Source organism: Limanda limanda, chromosome 13 (assembly GCF_963576545.1).
Source record: "Limanda limanda chromosome 13, fLimLim1.1, whole genome shotgun sequence".
In the NCBI taxonomy this organism is placed as follows: Eukaryota; Metazoa; Chordata; class Actinopteri; order Pleuronectiformes; family Pleuronectidae; genus Limanda; species Limanda limanda.
Window position 1 is genome coordinate 8,508,229 of NC_083648.1, and position 18,121 is coordinate 8,526,349.

Below are 18,121 nucleotides of genomic sequence, written 5' to 3' on the forward strand. Positions count from 1 at the left end.
AAAATATGTTAAATTAAAATGTCTAAAAGCACGGAAATGCAACTTAACTTAGAAGTGATGACATTTAACAGATCAAATTAAGCAGCACATTTAATGAGTGATGAATTATATCCAGTAATTGATTTAAACTCCTTTTGTGTAAATGGTTTAAATGCAAATGTAATAATAAATATTTAATCGATCTCCTTTCAGGGAACATTGGAAATTAATAGTTGCTACAAATTCAGTGATTCATTGTATCAGATAATTGTTGTGCAGTCCTCTTTGTATTTTATTCGTCCCTATATTGAAATAGGTCAAATGAAAGAATACATATCATCTGTGGAGGGTTCCTAGTTTTGAACTGATCAGCTCACAGCTAGGTTAATATCATGGATGGATTACTTCATACGTCTTACATGCAATGATTGCATATTGGTGTTTAGTATATTGGGGCATTTAGCGTTGGGTATTATATGTGCAGAGTGTTAGTATCTGTCGTGATAGCTTCTTTTCATCTACAGAAGGAAAAACTGACGGCCCTAAAAATGACAAAGAACGGCAACAAGAGACACAAACAATGACAAAGAGAAACAAACAAACCCGTAGACACAAACAAAGACCACAAACTGATTACTCGATTACTCACTGACACTGCAAGTGTTATTGAGTAACACTTGCAAGGCCGGGACGTAGACATGTCATCTCTGTCTTGTTCATGTCTGCATGTCAAGTTTCAGAAGATTTATTGTAGAACAAAGACAAAGTTGGCAATTTATTCACCAATGGCCCTCGAAGCGTACTCACATTATAAATTATTTTGTTCAAATTCTTGAAAGGTGACAGATATTTCACTAATCTCTCGTTCATGGTGACCTCGCTGCCTGCATGTCAAGGTTCAGAAGATAAAAGGCAAAGTTGGCTACTTTATCATGAGCGCTCAAAACTTGCTCATATTAAATTTAGTTTTTTAATTCTAGGGTAAAATCTTATGAAACTTGACATGCAGACAGTGAAACTCACCACGAAGAAGAATGAAGTGAAATATATGTGGCATTCGACGTTCTGAGGGACCAATAAGATGAAGTTTTAGTTGAACTAGTGACAAGTTGCCAGCAACGCCACCCCAGGAATTTCACCTGGAGAGTTAGATTAACCTTAAAGTTAAAGCACACAAGTTCACTACTAATGAAAGCTTGAGACTGGGTCCAGCGTACAATTTCAATTCCTTTTAATTAATATATATATAATCTTTAAACATGACTTCACAATAACATATGTTCAACTTAAACAAACTCAGTAAATGCAAACAAAAGAAAACTAACAGAGAAATTAAATCAAAAGTAATAGAGATTTATCCAAACTGATAAATCCAAATAATTAAGTAAAGCAATTTAGCCAAACCAAAATAACTAAGAAAACAAATTAAACCAAAAACAGAAATTAAATCAAAAGTAATGGAGATTTATCCAAACTGATAAATCCAAATAATTAAGTAAAGCAATTTAGCCAAACCAAAATAACTAAGAAAACGAATTAAACCAAAAACAGAAATTAAATCAAAAGTAATGGAGATTTATCCAAACTGATAAATCCAAATAATTAAGTAAAGCAATTTAGCCAAACCAAAATAACTAAGAAAACGAATTAAACCAAAAACATGCAAAGCAAACCACAACAAACAAATAATATCATCAATAAGATCAGTTAGAAGTCGGTCAAAAACATGCAAAGCAAACCACAACACACAAATAATATCAATAAGATCAGTTAGAAGTCGGTCAAAAACATGCAAAGCAAACCACAACACACAAATAATATCATCAATAAGATCAGTTAGAAGTCGGTTAACTGAATAGATTAAGATGAGACTGAAGATGAGGCAGCAGTCACCATACTCAGTGGCAGGTACAGCACAGTAGGAGATGCAGAGTAGGATGGATGTGTTGGCTATATAAGCCAGTGGGCAAAACAGCAGCCGGCCAACAGCAGCGTGAAGAGGGGGGGGGGGAAACGTGCTGGCAGAAACCGCACACACACACGTCAACCCGTCAGGAGTTGAATGAACATCAAAGGAGAGGAAGGGGATCACTTGCGTCGAGCAGCACAATTACGTGCACTCGATCGATCAGCTGATCACTCCCCGCTGCAACCGGCAGAGGAGGAAAACACTCGCATGCCCTACAATTGGGACCGATACGGGAGAAGGAAGACCCAGCCAATGAACTCCCAAACAACGGCGAGCTGCACGACTCAGCTGAAAAGGCGATGGAGAGGCGGCCAGGTGCGGTGATAACAGGAGGCGGGGCAGTCTGTAGCCCCAAGGCAAGAGGGCTCCCAGTGCACAACCACTCACCTTTATAGACAGCGCAACCAACCGTGATAGGCCGGTACTGCAGCACTAATTAAAGGCGCATCCTGCTACATATATTTAGTAAATATGAATGTTTTTAAAAATTATATCTAATATGAGCCTTTAATTTCAATAAACAACATATCCATGATATTCATGATACTTGTTAATTTCTCGTGTGGAAATTCAATTAATCGTCCATAGTAAGTGTCATTAAGCTTTAAACGCTTGTCTGAGGCATAGACTGTATGGTCTGAGGCCATAATATGTACCGTAAAACCATAGATAGACGCGCATCCAATTTCAACGTGCGGCTGGTGACCGTGTTTTCACAAACCTCGGACCTCATGGTTCTGGGATGTGTCCAGCGGGGAAACAGTGAAGTTAATCAGGAACCAGCTTCGTCATGGTTTTCTCTCAGGAGGATAAGCTGCTCCTGACAAACAAACACACACACACACACACACACACACACACACACACACAAACGCACACAAACACACACACATTCTGCTGGAGAGGACCCTGACATCACATCTGTATTATTGGGCAGAGAATCACTCACAATCTACTCAAGGATTTTACGTGTTTCTCCTCCTCGGTTAAGGTGCAGCGGGGATCATGTTTTAAACCGGCAGGAGCAACGGAGGCAGAGATCAGTGAGTTTTACTACAATCTTATATAAAACTACTTTTAAAGAAAATACTGAGATGGAGGTTTCTGCAGCCTGGTGTTATTTTGCATATCGTGCGTGTGTGTGTGCGTGTACTCGATATTTGTGCCTCATGAGGAACTTTTCCAGTGTAAACACTTCATCCGGACCAAAGCCGGGTTAAGGTAATGCATGAAGTTGGTCATGGTCAGCGTTAGGTTATCCTAAATGAATGGATGGCTGCATGTGTGTGTGTGTGTGTGTGTGTGTGTGTGTGTGTGTGTGTGTGTGTGTGTGTGTGTGTGTGTGTGTGTGTGTGTGTATGTGTGTGTGTGTGTATAATAACGGTCTTTTTCAGATTTTTGTTCTCGTCATGATAGAGTTTGATCCTTATTTAACATGCCAGTAAAATTACTCAGAGCAGCTGATGCATAAAAACTAATTGCACTTTTTTAAAACCTCTGATCAATATTCTCACTATGTTTCCAGCACCACATCGATTAACACTAATAAACTGTCTTTTCAATTGTTGTTTTTTAAAGTTGGATTCAGCTTTGAGTCCGGCCGAGAAAGACTGAGTTCCTGCTCAGGAATGCTATTACAGAAATCTCAAATCCTGCCTTCTGTTAATTCCCCTGCTCTACTTGTGTAAGGGGCTTGAGTTTGCAGAGCTCAAACAGTTCAGGACTGTACAGTGGGTTTTGAATCTGAGCTGCACGGTGGAATCAGGGCTGATGCATGTGTCCTGTCGTAGATGCAGTCAATAAGATATGTATCAGTGTATTTCTCTGGAGCCTTGACATGCTATTTCTTGGATATTGATATTTCTTGAACAAAGTTGGTTCATTATTTCAGGAATATATACCCATACTTCCACAGAGAGGAACACAGGGGCACGCCTGTGAACTTTTCATGTTTTAATTAATGATGCTATTTGTTTTTAATCCTATTTAAATCTCATTTCAAAACAAAGTTATACTGGTTATTAAATGAGTTAGTGCAGGTGAATGATAAGTTAATTTATGTTGCATTTTATTTCTGTCTTAAAATGACAGAGCACATCAGGCACCTTTAGCACCAGTCTATACAAACATTATGTAATGATCCCTGACTGTTACTGCACTGTGTCATATATCACATCACAGATGCTTTTAAGAGGAAAAAGTATCAATTAAACTATGTCCAGAGACTCAATACTCCTGCACAGGTATAAGTCCTTAATATTTCATAATATGTCGTATTTTATAACCTGATCATATTTTTAAATGTCCTAATCTGAAAATAGTGATTAAATCTGCTAGATAAATGTAATTTAATGGAGTAAAGATATTTTTCTCTGAAATTTGGTGGAACTAAAGTATCAAGAAGCATTAAAGGAAATATTCTCGCCAAGTATAGGTATTACAAATAATACTACATGAATATTTGTCACAATAATCTTAGTTCTGTGTGGTTTTTCTTGACAAACTGTGTAATTTTCTGTTCATCAGATGACAACAGCCAGCTCACTGATTGGTCTCGGGCCTGAGTGACAGCCAGACGTTTGCCAGCAATGGGTTGGAAGTTGGATTTGTCGGGTCTGACGGACAATGAGGCGGAGCATGTGCTACAGGTGGTGCAGCGGGACATGACGTTACGCAAGAAGGAGGAGAAGCGACTCAGGTGGGTTCAGACCACCATGGCGAACGTGTCACAGTGTTGAGACCCAGATGAGCTGGCTGGCTTTTTTACACTCACCCTTACTGATCCTTACAATGTAACCCTCTGAGGACTGTCCTGTAAACACTGGACAGGAAGGGAACAGCCCTTTCCTGTTGTACTCACACCAGCTTCCTCAGAACCAATCGTGCCTTTAGAGCCCAAACACAATACACATGAACAGAAATACAAGAGGGAGATGCTAATTACGTGGGTTTGAGTCTGGGCAGAGAGTGAGAGATGCATAATAGACGGAAAGGATTTGTTTTCAGACGTTAAGAATAACACAGTTAGCTCATTTCCTCTGGGTGCTCTTACGGCGTTAATCCTCCCCCAATGCTTTCAGTCAAATGATAATTTGTGGTTTTAAGGTAAAATATTCAAGATCAAATAATTTGCTGTAATTTCCTCACCTTCTAATGCATGAGGCTTTAATATGGAAATCTGTTTTCAGCCCCATTGTCTGTATTTTGACCCCCGGGACAACTCTGCACAGTAAAAAACAGAGTGTCAATTCAACTCTTAGAGAGTTGAAATTAACTCCGTTTCAGATAACATGTGGTCCCACTCAAATGACACTGGCCATAGAGTTAAAGTGACTCTATGGCCAGTGTCAACTTTTCAGAGTTAATTTTACTCAATTTAGTGTCAAAATTAACAATGAAATGTGTAAAAATATGTAACACTGAGGTTTATTCACACTGTTCAGAGTAATACGATTACACTTTATAGAGCCACTTTTACTCATAATAGAGTTTTAAAATGACACTCTAATGTGTAAAAATATAAAAATTTTATTTCCATAGTGTTATTTATATATATATATATATATATATATATATATATATATATATGTGTGTGTGTGTGTGTGATCTAACCTATCAAATGGAAAAAACACATTTAGACAAGATGACAGTATACAGTGTGCTTTATTGCTCAACAGATAAAGCAATATGGAACAACAAAGAGAGCTGTGTCATTCCCTCCATATGACATTTGCATGTCAAAAGGCCTTGGATAATGCAGGCTGTCAGCATGAAAGACCACAAAATTGTTTTTTGTCCTGGTTACCTCATATGCATGGTTATGTTCTTTAAAAGTGACTGTAAAGATAGGCAAAGTGAGCAGCAACAATTTGTCATGCATTAGCAGCACTGACTCAATCTGGTAAAAGACAGGCATTTCAGATTCAACTTTGCCACAAATAACCAGATGTGGGCGGTAAACAAAACCATTGTGTTTAGCCCAATTCACTTTCATAACTTGAACACTGGAAGGCACTTGCACTGCCTTGACAATTTCAGAACCTCCTTTTACCATTTCCAAAGACACCATTTTCCCAGGACCAATGTCTAACCGACTAAAAGTTGTGTAAGATCGCCAAAGATATGCCATATGATGCTGGTGTTTTTTGGCCAGCGTTTTGGTGATATTTTTGAATGACTTGAGCTGTTTCTTGAAAAAATTGTGCTTGCCTTCATACCGCATGCACCAACTATGAAGTACAGGTCCTATTTTCTGGATAATGCGAGGATAATGGATAAGAAAATGGTGCTTTGGTAAAAGGTTTTTCTGGGGATACAACATCTTGAACAGTTTGTGGTGTTCCACAATCAAATGTTTTAAATATACACACAGACCTTGAGATAACATGGGAGAAAATACAATGTTCATTATTTGTAGTAATAAAAGAAGAAGGCCCCAATGTTGGTCAGTAGAGGTTACCAAATCTCCAAAGAGGAGTGGTGCATTCCTCAACAAGCACCATGACTGAATTGCATTCAGTCCCAGATCATTAGACTCCCCACCTAAATTCACAGATACAGGCCTATTGTTTCTTTCCATGAATCCATAATCAAAACTTTGTATTCTCGAATTCAGCTCCCCCTGTGTTACATGTTGTTCTTTAAAATACAAAAACAAGAGCTTCAATTCGTACTGGGCCACCCCTTCCAAAATGTCATGCATCACATCAACTGAGAAGTTCTCAGTTGTGTGAAAATATGACAATGAATTCAATGAACATGACCTTTTCACACCAAAAACATAAGGAAGAGATGGATTATCAGCCATTTCTTGACAGTGAGCAGTGTAGGTGTCTTTTGTGCGCAACACTATTTTGGAAGAATCTTCAGAGAATTCTGTTTGAAAGTTCTCTTTTTCAGTTAAACAAAATCTGCAACAGTACCTTGCACTGAAGGACTCGACCAGACCAAACAAGCTATGTAAGCCTAAATTATCACCAGTAACCTGTACCACACTGCCACGAACACGACCACCATATAGTGGAATCTCAATACCATCATTCTCTAAAACTTTAATATCTCGAACAACAGGAGCAAGAATTTCACTAAAACTGTACCGTTTAAGATCTTGTGCATGAAATAAGGCACACAGGTGTATGTTGGCCAAGAGAGAATTCCATTTTGGAGAGAAGTTCCTTAAGGTAAAATATATTGCACCCAATTTATGAATACCTCGCTTGGAACCGAGGGGATTTGCTACCTCAAAGTCATCATAGAACATTTGGATCTGCACAGTGTGCTTTTCCGTTGAAAACAGAGGGTGAGTCTTAAAAAAAGATCCATCATGAATATCTCTGAGTCTTGAGTCATCAGTGTCTGAGCTTTTCAACATTTCTGCAACATACTGACTTTTAAATATTGACTCCAATGTAGATAAAATGGGAACATACATGAATTTATCTTGAACGACTGTCTGATCATATGTTCCAGTCTTTTTATTTCTCCTTGTGTCAAATCTTGAGCCAATTACACATTCAATGGGTTCCACTGTTTCCCACTTGCCTGATAAAAATTTTGATCGTTTGTATTCTGAATTAAGAACTGTGAAAGGATTCTCTAACTCCTCAAAACATGCTTCAACTTTCTTGCACATTTCAGTTTCTCTTTCATCACCAAATACATGCTTAATGACAGTTTCTTTGGCATGCTGCTGGATATCTTGAACAATCTCTTCCATGGACATCACAACAGAGTTCACTACACTTTGGCTTACACCTGCTGCCTTTAAATCAGAAATTACTGCTGCACAACTATTTACAAGGTGGGCTGAAGTTAAGGTGGACTGTCCCTCCAAATGTTCAGACGACACATCAACATCAGTCGCATTACACTCAACACTTTGGTGTGGTGAAAAATCACTTTCTTCTACAGAATCAAATGAACCACTTACATGGCACTTGTTCAGATGCTTTCTAAAGCCTGAAAAGCTACCAAAAGAACATGAACATCCAACTTGGCCACATTTAAGATGAAGAGTCCGGCCAGTGCAGAGACCATGAATTACCTTAAGGTGCTTTATAAGGCTGTTTGGCCTCCCATGGTCACTTTTGCAAAGAAAACACTTCATTAGTTGACACTAACGCACCATTCTTGCCCGCAGCTCTGCAACTCTGGGAGTTTCCTTTGTTTCCCCAACATCAATGTTGTAAATGGTTGTTTGGAGAAAAGTGAAAAAGTTGGCCAAGGAAGAGCTGTAAGAGGTACCAAAGACGTAATGGGCCTTAAAGAGTTCGTCTAGGGCTCCCACTGAACCTGTTGCCTTACATGGAAGCGCATACTTGTCAATCACAATAAAGAAGGTGTGAATGCTGCTTCTTGCAGGACCCTGAGCGAGGAGGTAGGGCTGGCTGCTTTGGCTGATGTTATCCAGGTGCTGCTGTACACTGGTTCCAGCCTACAACCAAACAAACATTGAACAGCAATACTTAGTGACCAACCACTCACAACAGATCACTGTGCATGAAACTGAGGTGATGAAAACTATATTTTAACAACTGTTCAGCATACTTTTATGAATCTGATGAGGTGTTCCACAGCCTGACATGCCGACACCTTCCCCGGCCTCTTCCTTCCCTGTGCAGATGGTGGTAGGAGATGGAGGAGCAGCAATATAGCAGACATGTCACTGTCCCAGCCTACAGACCAACAGACATTAGCATTAAGATAAGACAAGATAAGATTTACTTGTCAGATACATCTTTATACATAGCACAATGCACAGTGAAATGTCTTATTGTGCCTATTTCCAGAAATAATCAAAAAAAAAGACACAGTGTAATATATAAGAATGTAAGATATGTAAAATATGAAATATTTACGCCACATGTACATTTAATTGGCATAATTACAAAAAAATAGCAATTAAAACCAGTCCCAGATATACCATTCTCAATTTCAGCAGTTGACTCAGCATTGCGCGTTAAATCCAAGACCTCTCTGGTCGGTACCAGTCCATGGCTTTCTGTTTTCACTTTTGTTTTCAGATTAGTGGCCCACTTTTCCAGGAATTTGTTGGCTGTGGCCTCCCCAAACAGCAGTCTGAAATCTTGTTCTATCTGTAATGCAAAAATACAGTGCAAAGAAAGGAGTGATGAGACACACTGCATGTGTGATGCCCACATTTCTGGACTGTTTCTGGGGAAACTTAATTTTGCCGCTTTCTCATTTTGAACAACTGGAGATGTCTTACCAGTCCAGGTGTGTCTAGAAATCTCGGGAAGACTGAGAACACATCCCCTGCTCTCTTCTCATTGCTGACCATTGACTGACGATAAATGAAGGTAGCTTTCATCTTGTCACGGATGGTGTCTTCATCAGCAGAGTGTCTCAAAACGGCAATAGCTGCTTCCACATCCTCATCAGATAACACTTTATCAGCAGTGAAGGGTCTGGGTTGAACACGGCTTGGCCCACCAACTTCAAAGACAAAACACAAGTTCATTGACTCCTGCCTACACAATTCAGCAATATCATATGTAACTAGGGCTGTCACAAGTATGAATTTTTAGTTGACGAATAACTGCCATACAAATAATTGTGTTTAACTGTTTTAGTCTTTTTCTGCTTGTCAGTCTTTTGCAGCATTTCTTTAAATACTGGATTTTTCAACCGTATTTAACGGCTGTATTTCTTTAGCTACACCACGTTAAACTGTCTGTTAACGTGCACCATCTATATTTAGACACTCATCTGATTGAATGACATGATGTCATTTAAAGAGGGCCAATCAAACCTTAGATGGTGGGAAACAACATGGAAATAGTGATGAAGGGATGAAAATCTGACATTTCTTTTAGTTTCATCCTGCGTTTTTTGTAACGATGAATGAAACAATTATGACAACTATGCATAATAATTGCGATCATTCAAGTTATTGATAACTGTGACAAGCCTGTATTTAATTGAACTTACTTTTGGGAGATTTGCTCACAGACACACCTCTTTCCTCTGCACTTTTTCGTTGGATGGTTTTCAACCTCCATGCAAGGTATCCGGACCCACTCTCTGGGTCGTAGTAATGTTCCTACATGTAATTAAAATACACACAGACTGACTATACTGTCAACAAAGGGCAATTATGTGTTTAACGCAGTGAGGACCTTTTTACTTACATATCCATGCTGTGAATATGGGTCCTCCAGATATGGAAATAGAGCAACTATCCCCTGCGCATACAACACTTTGACACTTTTGGGGGGGGATGTCCTAACGTATGAAATCAATGATTACAGTCACTCAACTGGGCACAATTAACAACAATACAGATACTAAAAATGTTTCTATAGCCTACATGTCTGATTCTTACCCATGTGTTTGTGTCATCTCAGCAGTGAGAATGTTAATCATCTGTCTTCTGGTGCCATCTTTCAGTGATTTTATTTTTGCATACTCTTGCATGATTTTTTCACCACCAGGCTTTGTTGTTAGGATTTTTTCAATCAACTTGAATGGAAACAAAATATGCAGTCAGAAATTTTGAAACCAAATGTACAACTGGAAAATGATAACATAAAAACATTCCCCATCAAATGGAACAATATCCAGATTAGACTTAACAATGCCCACTACTCACCGCTTTCGCCCCACAGTTAATGTGGCATGGCTTTTTAGGCTGACTTCCTTCGACAGCAGCTGCTTCTTCAGGAGGGTCCCACATTGTGACGTTCAGAATGATAGTATCGTCAGATGCTGCTGAGCATGATGATGATGTTGATGATAGAGAGGCATCTGTGTATAAAGAATATGAACAAAACAGACGTATATTAAATGGAGCTGTTATTACTCATGTCCCAACCCTAAAGTTTAATATGAACACATATGTGAATGGTCAGTGATTACCTAGTTCTTCTTTGCTCAACATGACTTTGAAGGTTCCAGGTGACTCATTCACTATTTCTTCAAAGACTTCTCCATCAACTTCTGTGTCGGATTTGTCAAACACCTTCAAGTCTGGTTGCATGCCTTCCGGTATGTTAAATTTTAGGCACACTGAAGTAAATGAAAAGAAAAAGGATATGATATCAATTGTAACAAACTGGAAAGACAATTTCCTTATGATGAGAATCAAAACATCAACTAAGTAGAGGGAGTGTCATGTCCTCACAAAATGCTGTTGAGATGAAACTTAAGTCAATAGGTCATACCCATCCATTTTATGGCACATCAGAAACAATTAGCAACTCAAGTAGTTTAGAAAGAATGTTTTTAAGATGAATTAGGTGTATTAACCAAGAAAAAAGTTGTGATTTTATTTTATCCTGATGTACTCACTAACCTTCTTTCATGAAAGAGTCGAATGTTAGGTCAGACAGCCTAACATACTTCTGCTCCCCATCAAACAATACACGCAGCAGCATATCCTATTAAAATAAACAAAGGGAAAAAATGACAACCGAGAAAAAGCTGTTAAACAGTTACCTTTAATGATAAAATTAAAATTAATGTATAGGACTATATTGTTCCATAACCTTAACCTACTTACCAGCTATTGGTCTACTTTGATTGCAATTACTGTGAACAACAAGACAAAGATAATATAGTTAAATTGAGATTAACAAATCCATAATGCTATCAATTAACTAAATTGGATTCTCTCATAATTTTGAGAGAATATAGTTGGGGATCCTAAGTCAAATGGATCATTCTGGTGCACTCTGACAGCAAAATTGAATAGTCTATGACAGACAAAATAGTTGATTTTAAGACCATTGGGTAGTAGAACAGAAGGACGTAAAATGTTTATAGCTTAGTGTGAGTATAAGAGGACCTCTTAATCATATTTAACTGGGAAATGAAATGCTCAAAATTGTCCAGTTCCGCTCATGAGATTAAAAATAAATTCATTTTAACTCATTCCGAATAGTTTCTGAACTGTCCATGCTGTGTGGACGGAGCCTTGGCCGGGCATCTCCCTCTCTTCCTCTGGCTCTTGCTCTGCTTCTCTTCTCTTCTCCCCCCCCCCCCCCCCTCAGAGAGCCCGGTGGTCTCCTCTGCGCGCAGCCTTCCTCACGTGTCCCACACGTGAGGAAGGCGTAGCATGCTTCAAGCTAATTAGCGATTAGCATGCTAATAAACCATGGGTAAAACGCTACATAACACAAGCACCGTGCATTAATACATAGTTAACATGTTTGCTACATACTGAAGGTGCATCTTATGAGCACATGTCGAACTTATTTACTGTTAGTTAGCAGTAGGCTGTTGCTCTGCATGGTAGTATTCTTCAAGCTAATTCGCGATTAGCATGCTAATAAACAGTGAGGTAAAACCATGGGTCAAACGCTACATAACACAAGCATCGTGCATTAATACATAGGTAACATGTTAGCTACATACTGAAGGTGCATCTTATGAGCACATGTCGAACTTATTTACTGTTAGTTAGCAGTAGGCTGTTGCATACTCGACCGTGTCATCTAATAGAGGGCTATATGTTCACAACACGTCCTCAATCAACATCTATGAAAGTATAAAACTGTGTTTAGTTGAAAAACAATCCTTAAACGATGTTGCGAACACGGGAATGTTAACGTTACTTACCTGACCGCCTCACCTCTTCAGACTGTCTCCACTCCAGCAGTGACGTCACGTAGACTGGCGCGTAATCATCACTCTGTAGAGTTAAATTTTTCACTGCATGTCTCCAGAATTTTACACTGACTTTTAACTCTACACTCAGAGTGGATTTACTCTGCATATAGTTGTAAATACTCCATCTAGGTTAAAAAAGGTTGACTCTGACATTTTGACACTCGGTTTTTTACTGTGTGGGAACTTTATTTATCCCAGTCTTGACAGAGCAGGTTCATCCCTTGAGTTTTTCATTATGATAATATAATATAATATAATATAATATAATATAATATAATATAATATAATATAATATAATATAATATAATATAATATAATATAATATAATATAATATAATATAATATAATATAATATAATATAATATAAGTATGCCTGTCTGTGTTCTGTATTTCAAGCAGTAGATCATGAACACAGACACTAGTTTAATCTCATAATGGAGTCATTTAGCTGCCTGTGCGGGAACTGTTGGGTTTCTCAGTAAGTTCTTGACCTCACTCTGTGAAGTGTCTTGAGATGATGTATAGTGTAATTTGGCTGCAGACTAATTTAAATTGAATTTGAATAATATTTCTATGAGTAGAATAACCTCAGTCGGCCGTTAACGGACAGTGTTTGAGTGTTCAGGTCGATCTTGTGGAAGGCCAATGTAAAACAAAGTCAAAGGACAGTGTAGAGAAATTATATTATGGTATTTTCACAATGCTGTTTGTGTTTCTTCAGACAGATACATACTAAATGCTTTACTGTTAAAAATGGTGAACTCTAGTGGACAAATTATATTTTCCAAATACCCTCAGTTCTGGCTTGGCATTTCTACTAATGAGAGGATGGTAAAATGACCAAGCCGATATGTACTTGTCAACAGTTGCTTATTGCAGTTCCCTCAGTTGTTAGTTAATTAGATTACCTGAGTGTATCTGCAGTAAGTGATTATCGACCCTTGGGAAAAGGGACCTGGGGGGTCCTGCATTGTTTTTGGGGACTTGCAGTTCTCAGGGTTCTTCTCTCAGTTCTGGTCCTCAGGCTGTTGTTTGTTTTGCCTACCCTGTTGCAACACTCTTAGTAGAGGGCTAAAATCCTGCAGCACAACATGCAAGAGGTAATGTAAACTAATTTCACAACACATTTAGTTGATCACGGTGTGTGCATCTTGATGGAGGGACCTTGAAAACAACTTGGACTCAGATCCCTAACCATCAGCTGACAGACGCCAATGAAACCATGACTGGAGTTATTCTACCGGAATCACTGCAACCACAAGGTTTTTCCTGTGGTACGACCGAGAGGGATTAAGTGGCGAGTGTTGCCATTTTCTCTAATTTCAACAAGTAAGGTGCTTATGAACAGCTAATCTGTTTACGAGGTATGAGGTGACACATGCTGACATTTCTCTGATGCTTCCAACCTGTTTCGGTTTAGGAAGAAGCCAAGAAGAGAATTCCTCAGAACTTGGATCTATTTTTCTATGATAATGTTTGTCTCAACAGCTCCAATTACTAAAAGCTGTGGATGGAACACATTCACACCATATATCTGTATAAGCAGAGGTATATAGACACTATAGGGACACGTACAGTTTTCAAATATCACATCTATCAGGTAAATCCTTTGTGTCACGCAGGCTGTGCTCCCTCGAGTTGTTAAGTGGGCTCCGACTTTATGAATCTCGCTTCTCACTTTCTGCAGCGACTCCCCCTGAGATGGAACTCAGCAGCCTCTCAGAATGACAAACAGCCGTGACTGATAGACAGGAGCGTATTCATAGGAAAGCAATCAGTGTCTACAGCTGAAGTCAGCAAAAGAATATAGACGATCGTGTGAATTTTGCTTTTGCACAAGATGGGCTCCCCTGTTTCTCATGCAGAGGAACTCAGAGCTGATCTGGGACTGAATCTCGCGTAACTGCTTGTCACCTGGTGCTGATAATCTCTGAAATTAAGCAGAGTTCTGTAGTTGCATATAAAGCAATGTTACACTGATTTTGTTAACACACACGTGCACAAACACACATTTTGTATCCAGTTTCTCCAGACGCACAATGAAAATATCAAAATCCAAGCAAATAACACTTCATGCTTTGAATTTCTGATAAACCATTCTGTATATCTGTACATTCAAATATATCTTAAATAGACTGGGAGACAGATGGTGCACAAAATACCACAATCTAGTTAAACATTTTTATACAGAATCAAATCGCGGAGTCTGTTTGTTTATTTGTTTGTTTGTTTGTTTGTAAGCAAGTTTACAGAAAAAACTACTGGATGGATTCCCATAAAGCAGTCTGGGTCAGGAAAGGGCCCATTCAATGTTGTTGTGCATCTGGATAAGGGAAGATGTTTTGGATAAGGCTTTTTTCGACAGCTGATATCTATGTGTGTGTTTGACATTTGTTGCAGCTTGATTGAATTTAAAGAGACTGTTGGGCCTTGATGGAGCAATGAGCTTGACTGTGTGTTATTCAAGTTTTAATTGAATCAAAAGCCAAATAATATGTGGCATAAAAAACATTTTGCCACTACTGTTACTATTACTACTACACCTAACGTAACTTTAGCCCATGATACTTACTTTGTTGTTGTTATTATTAACTTTCTGGTTAAGCCTACAAACAAGGTGGGGGGGGGGGGGGGGGGGGGGGCGTGGCCGGCCCACAGTCTCATGCTGCTGAAGAGAAGGACCGCTGGTATATTTCACATTACTCATAATAAACACCCGGATTGTATCTTCCTAAACAGAAATACAACTGAGCCCCATCTACACCACAAAATAAATAATGTGAGTACAGATTAGCAGATGTCACAGAGGCTTATCACCAAGATCCAGACTTTTTGTGAGGATTATTGCGTCTGACGCAGCTCGAACCTGTTTGTTCTGTTTTTCCGCCCGAAGCTAGAAAGCTCCTTTAGACGAGGGAGTGTGAGGACAGAAGGTTTAATGTATCATCACACGCTTTTAAATGAAAGAGAAATGACTGCTGCTGCTGCTGCTGCTACTGCTGCTCGTGTTTGCTCTGTCACTTTTGTAGTTGTTGTGTGCACGTGTAACTCTGCATGTTACTTCACTATATTGTATTTGTGTGTGTGTGTGTGTGTGTGTGTGTGTGTGTGTGTGTGTGTGTGTGTGTGTGTGTGTGTGTGTGTGTGTGTATACCGTCCATTGAGTCGGAGTAATGGAGTGTGCTGCTGCGGTGAGAGAGCAGCCGTCTCTCTCTGTCAGACCGGCACGTTAGGGACACTGGTACATTTTTATAGCTTGAGAGTCAGAGAAAATGTGACCTGGAGGTTAGGGCTGTTTTAACCGCCTGCGTTAATGTTCAAGGTCATGTGGCTTTTATAAGAGAATTTCAAAGTTGTATGGGGGGTATAATAGAGCTGAAATCATTATAGAAATCTTTTGGTAATTGATCAATCTTTACGGGAGATTCTACATTCTCAAATGCTGATTCCTTCCTTTACTTTATTCGACTAAATATTTGTAGAATTTAAACTACATTTGGACAAAATCAAACACTTATTCTTATTATTTATGTAGCAATTTAAAAGTAAAAATGTATCCGTCACTTAATCTGCATCTGCACCAGGTTTACTGGGTTCCTCTCAGGTCAAGGCACCGTCGGTCCACCACAGCACAACACAAACACACAAGTGTACACAATCTTCTAGACAAAAGCTCCACATTTTCTCTCCGTCACATTTTGAACTTGATTCATTTTAACCTGAATGAAACCGACCTGGAAGCTCAGAGTGTGTTTGTCCCTGCCTCTCTCCTCATGATGTCAGACTCCATCAGTTTCCAGCAACAATCACCTATAAATGATTCAGTCGTGGCTGATGCCGGTGCAGCCCAAAATAATGGATGTTTTTCTTTTTTACCCAGACTTACACCACTTTCTTGTTCTCTGCCTCAATCATTCACCCATTTATCAATCTGGTTTTCCTACTGTAATTTACTATTCATGTGCTGCTGTGTGTGGATCAGTGCTCCTCAGGAGTGTTAAATAAACCTGATGAGATATTTTAAAGGAAGAGAGATTTCCTTTCCTCAAACATGGAACTGGTTTCACAACTCATAACTATGCAGCTGTAAAATATAATAAAACCCAGCTCTCTGCATGTTTTTATAACGTGGCTGTTTTCAGAAGGAAAAGGCGCTTAAAATCGTTTAATATCATAAGGTAAGCAACTAGCAGTTAAACACAGTGTGCATTTAGAAGCTCAGAGAACAAATACTTCTCTCAACAGGTGGTTGAGTTAATTGTCGCTATATAATGGTTTGCTGTATAATTAGACAACGGTTTTCTCATCATATCAATTAAAATATTTGTTTTGTTCTCACTTTGCTTTCGTTTGACCTAAAGTGGCATGAAATCAGATGTTGCAAGTTTAAAAAAAAAAGTGTAAAAAGTATTAAAGCATCTAAATTTCCATTTCCATACATACAACTTATATGACATAAAAAGCTCCAAACCTCTGAAGCTAAGAACTTAACTGTGAGGTTGCTTTCTCAAACAATACTGTTTATTTTCCTTAAGCATCAGACAGAAAAGCTCCTGCTGCTGTCGAGGAAAGTCACTGATGAAGTATTCATCTCCGTCGCCTCCTTTAACCTTTACGAGGGCTCGGCAGACAACAGTTATTATGAATATAGAAAGATGCAATGTGCCGATTCAATATTCAGACGTTATTGGATGATTTTTTTCTCTTGACACTTGGAATTAAAATTATACGTCAGAGGTAGATACTCTGCTGCTCCTTTTTTTAATCATTTAGAAAATGATGAAATGATGAAATGTTTTGAAACCACTTTAATTTTCTGATCATCTTTATTAAAGGGAGGCAGAGGATTTAAGCGTGTATGTGCATGCGTGTGTGTGTCTATGTGTGTGATTGTCATTGTGATAATCATTCTATTTGACACAATAATCCCTCAACAGAGATGAACTGTCTTCTCAATCCCATTCTATAAATACACACACACACAAACACACACACACACCCCCCCACACAAACACACACAACCCCCCCTACACACACACACAACCCACAACCCACAGACACACAGACACACACACAGACACACAAACACACACACACACACACATTCTGACTTAATATGCATTATTTTAATAGATTCATCATTAGTCTCTCTCTCTCTTAAACAGACACATTCCTGGTTCCAGTATGTTCTCCCTCTAACCATCCTCTCTCCCTCTCTCTCATCCCTCCCTTCATCCCTCCCTCCCTCCCTCTCCTCCCCACAGTGAACTGAAGCAGGAGCTGGATGAGGAGGGCAGTCGCTGCCTCCTGCTGTCACGGCAGAGTTGCTTCAACCGGCGCTGCTGCATCCGCTGCTGCTTGCCCTTCACCTTCCTGCTCAACCCCAAACGCCAGTGCCGCGACTGCCGCTACAACGTCTGCAAGGCCTGCAGGGTCTACGTGAAGCAGGACAAAGCCTGGCTCTGCTCCGCCTGCCAGAAGAGCAGGTAAGGTCAACAGTGGTGCTGGTGCTGCAGTTACTGAGTATGTGTGTGAATGTGCCTC

The 18,121-nt window shown here is 39.2% G+C and overlaps 2 protein-coding genes across 2 annotated transcripts in view; one reads left to right on the forward strand and one right to left on the reverse strand.

The window, feature by feature from the left end:
* The first annotated feature begins 2,904 nt into the window (after positions 1-2,904).
* The window catches only part of LOC133018275 (rab effector MyRIP-like), a 30,202-nt gene continuing 14,985 nt past the window's right edge, over positions 2,905-18,121 (forward strand). Inside the window, exons 1-3 of the mRNA XM_061084596.1 lie at positions 2,905-2,991; positions 4,475-4,646; positions 17,842-18,063. Coding sequence (XP_060940579.1) covers positions 4,537-4,646; positions 17,842-18,063 — 332 coding nt within the window. The 5' untranslated portion in view covers positions 2,905-2,991; positions 4,475-4,536. The remainder of the gene's footprint in view (positions 2,992-4,474; positions 4,647-17,841; positions 18,064-18,121) is intronic.
* On the reverse strand, positions 5,593-11,343 carry LOC133018135 (uncharacterized). Its single transcript, XM_061084450.1, has 10 exons — positions 11,262-11,343; positions 10,826-10,975; positions 10,560-10,714; positions 10,293-10,429; positions 10,099-10,192; positions 9,899-10,010; positions 9,177-9,403; positions 8,871-9,042; positions 8,495-8,622; positions 5,593-8,381 (listed from the first exon to the last, which is right to left on the reverse strand). The coding sequence occupies exons 1-10, from the start codon at positions 11,341-11,343 to the stop codon at positions 8,064-8,066; spliced, it is 1,575 nt and encodes a 524-aa protein (XP_060940433.1). The 3' UTR covers positions 5,593-8,063.

Bases quoted from the DNA above. Each gene is read 5' to 3' on its own strand.
- LOC133018135 (XM_061084450.1), bottom strand. From the start codon at position 11,343: ATGCTGCTGCGTGTATTGTTTGATGGGGAGCAGAAGTATGTTAGGCTG. The intron at 9,404-9,898 runs GTAAGTTCAATT...TTGTCTTTGAAG, and splicing joins TGTGAGCAAATCTCCCAAAA to TTGGTGGGCCAAGCCGTGTT. The intron at 8,382-8,494 runs GTATGCTGAACA...GTTTGGTTGTAG, and splicing joins ACCTCATCAGATTCATAAAA to GCTGGAACCAGTGTACAGCA.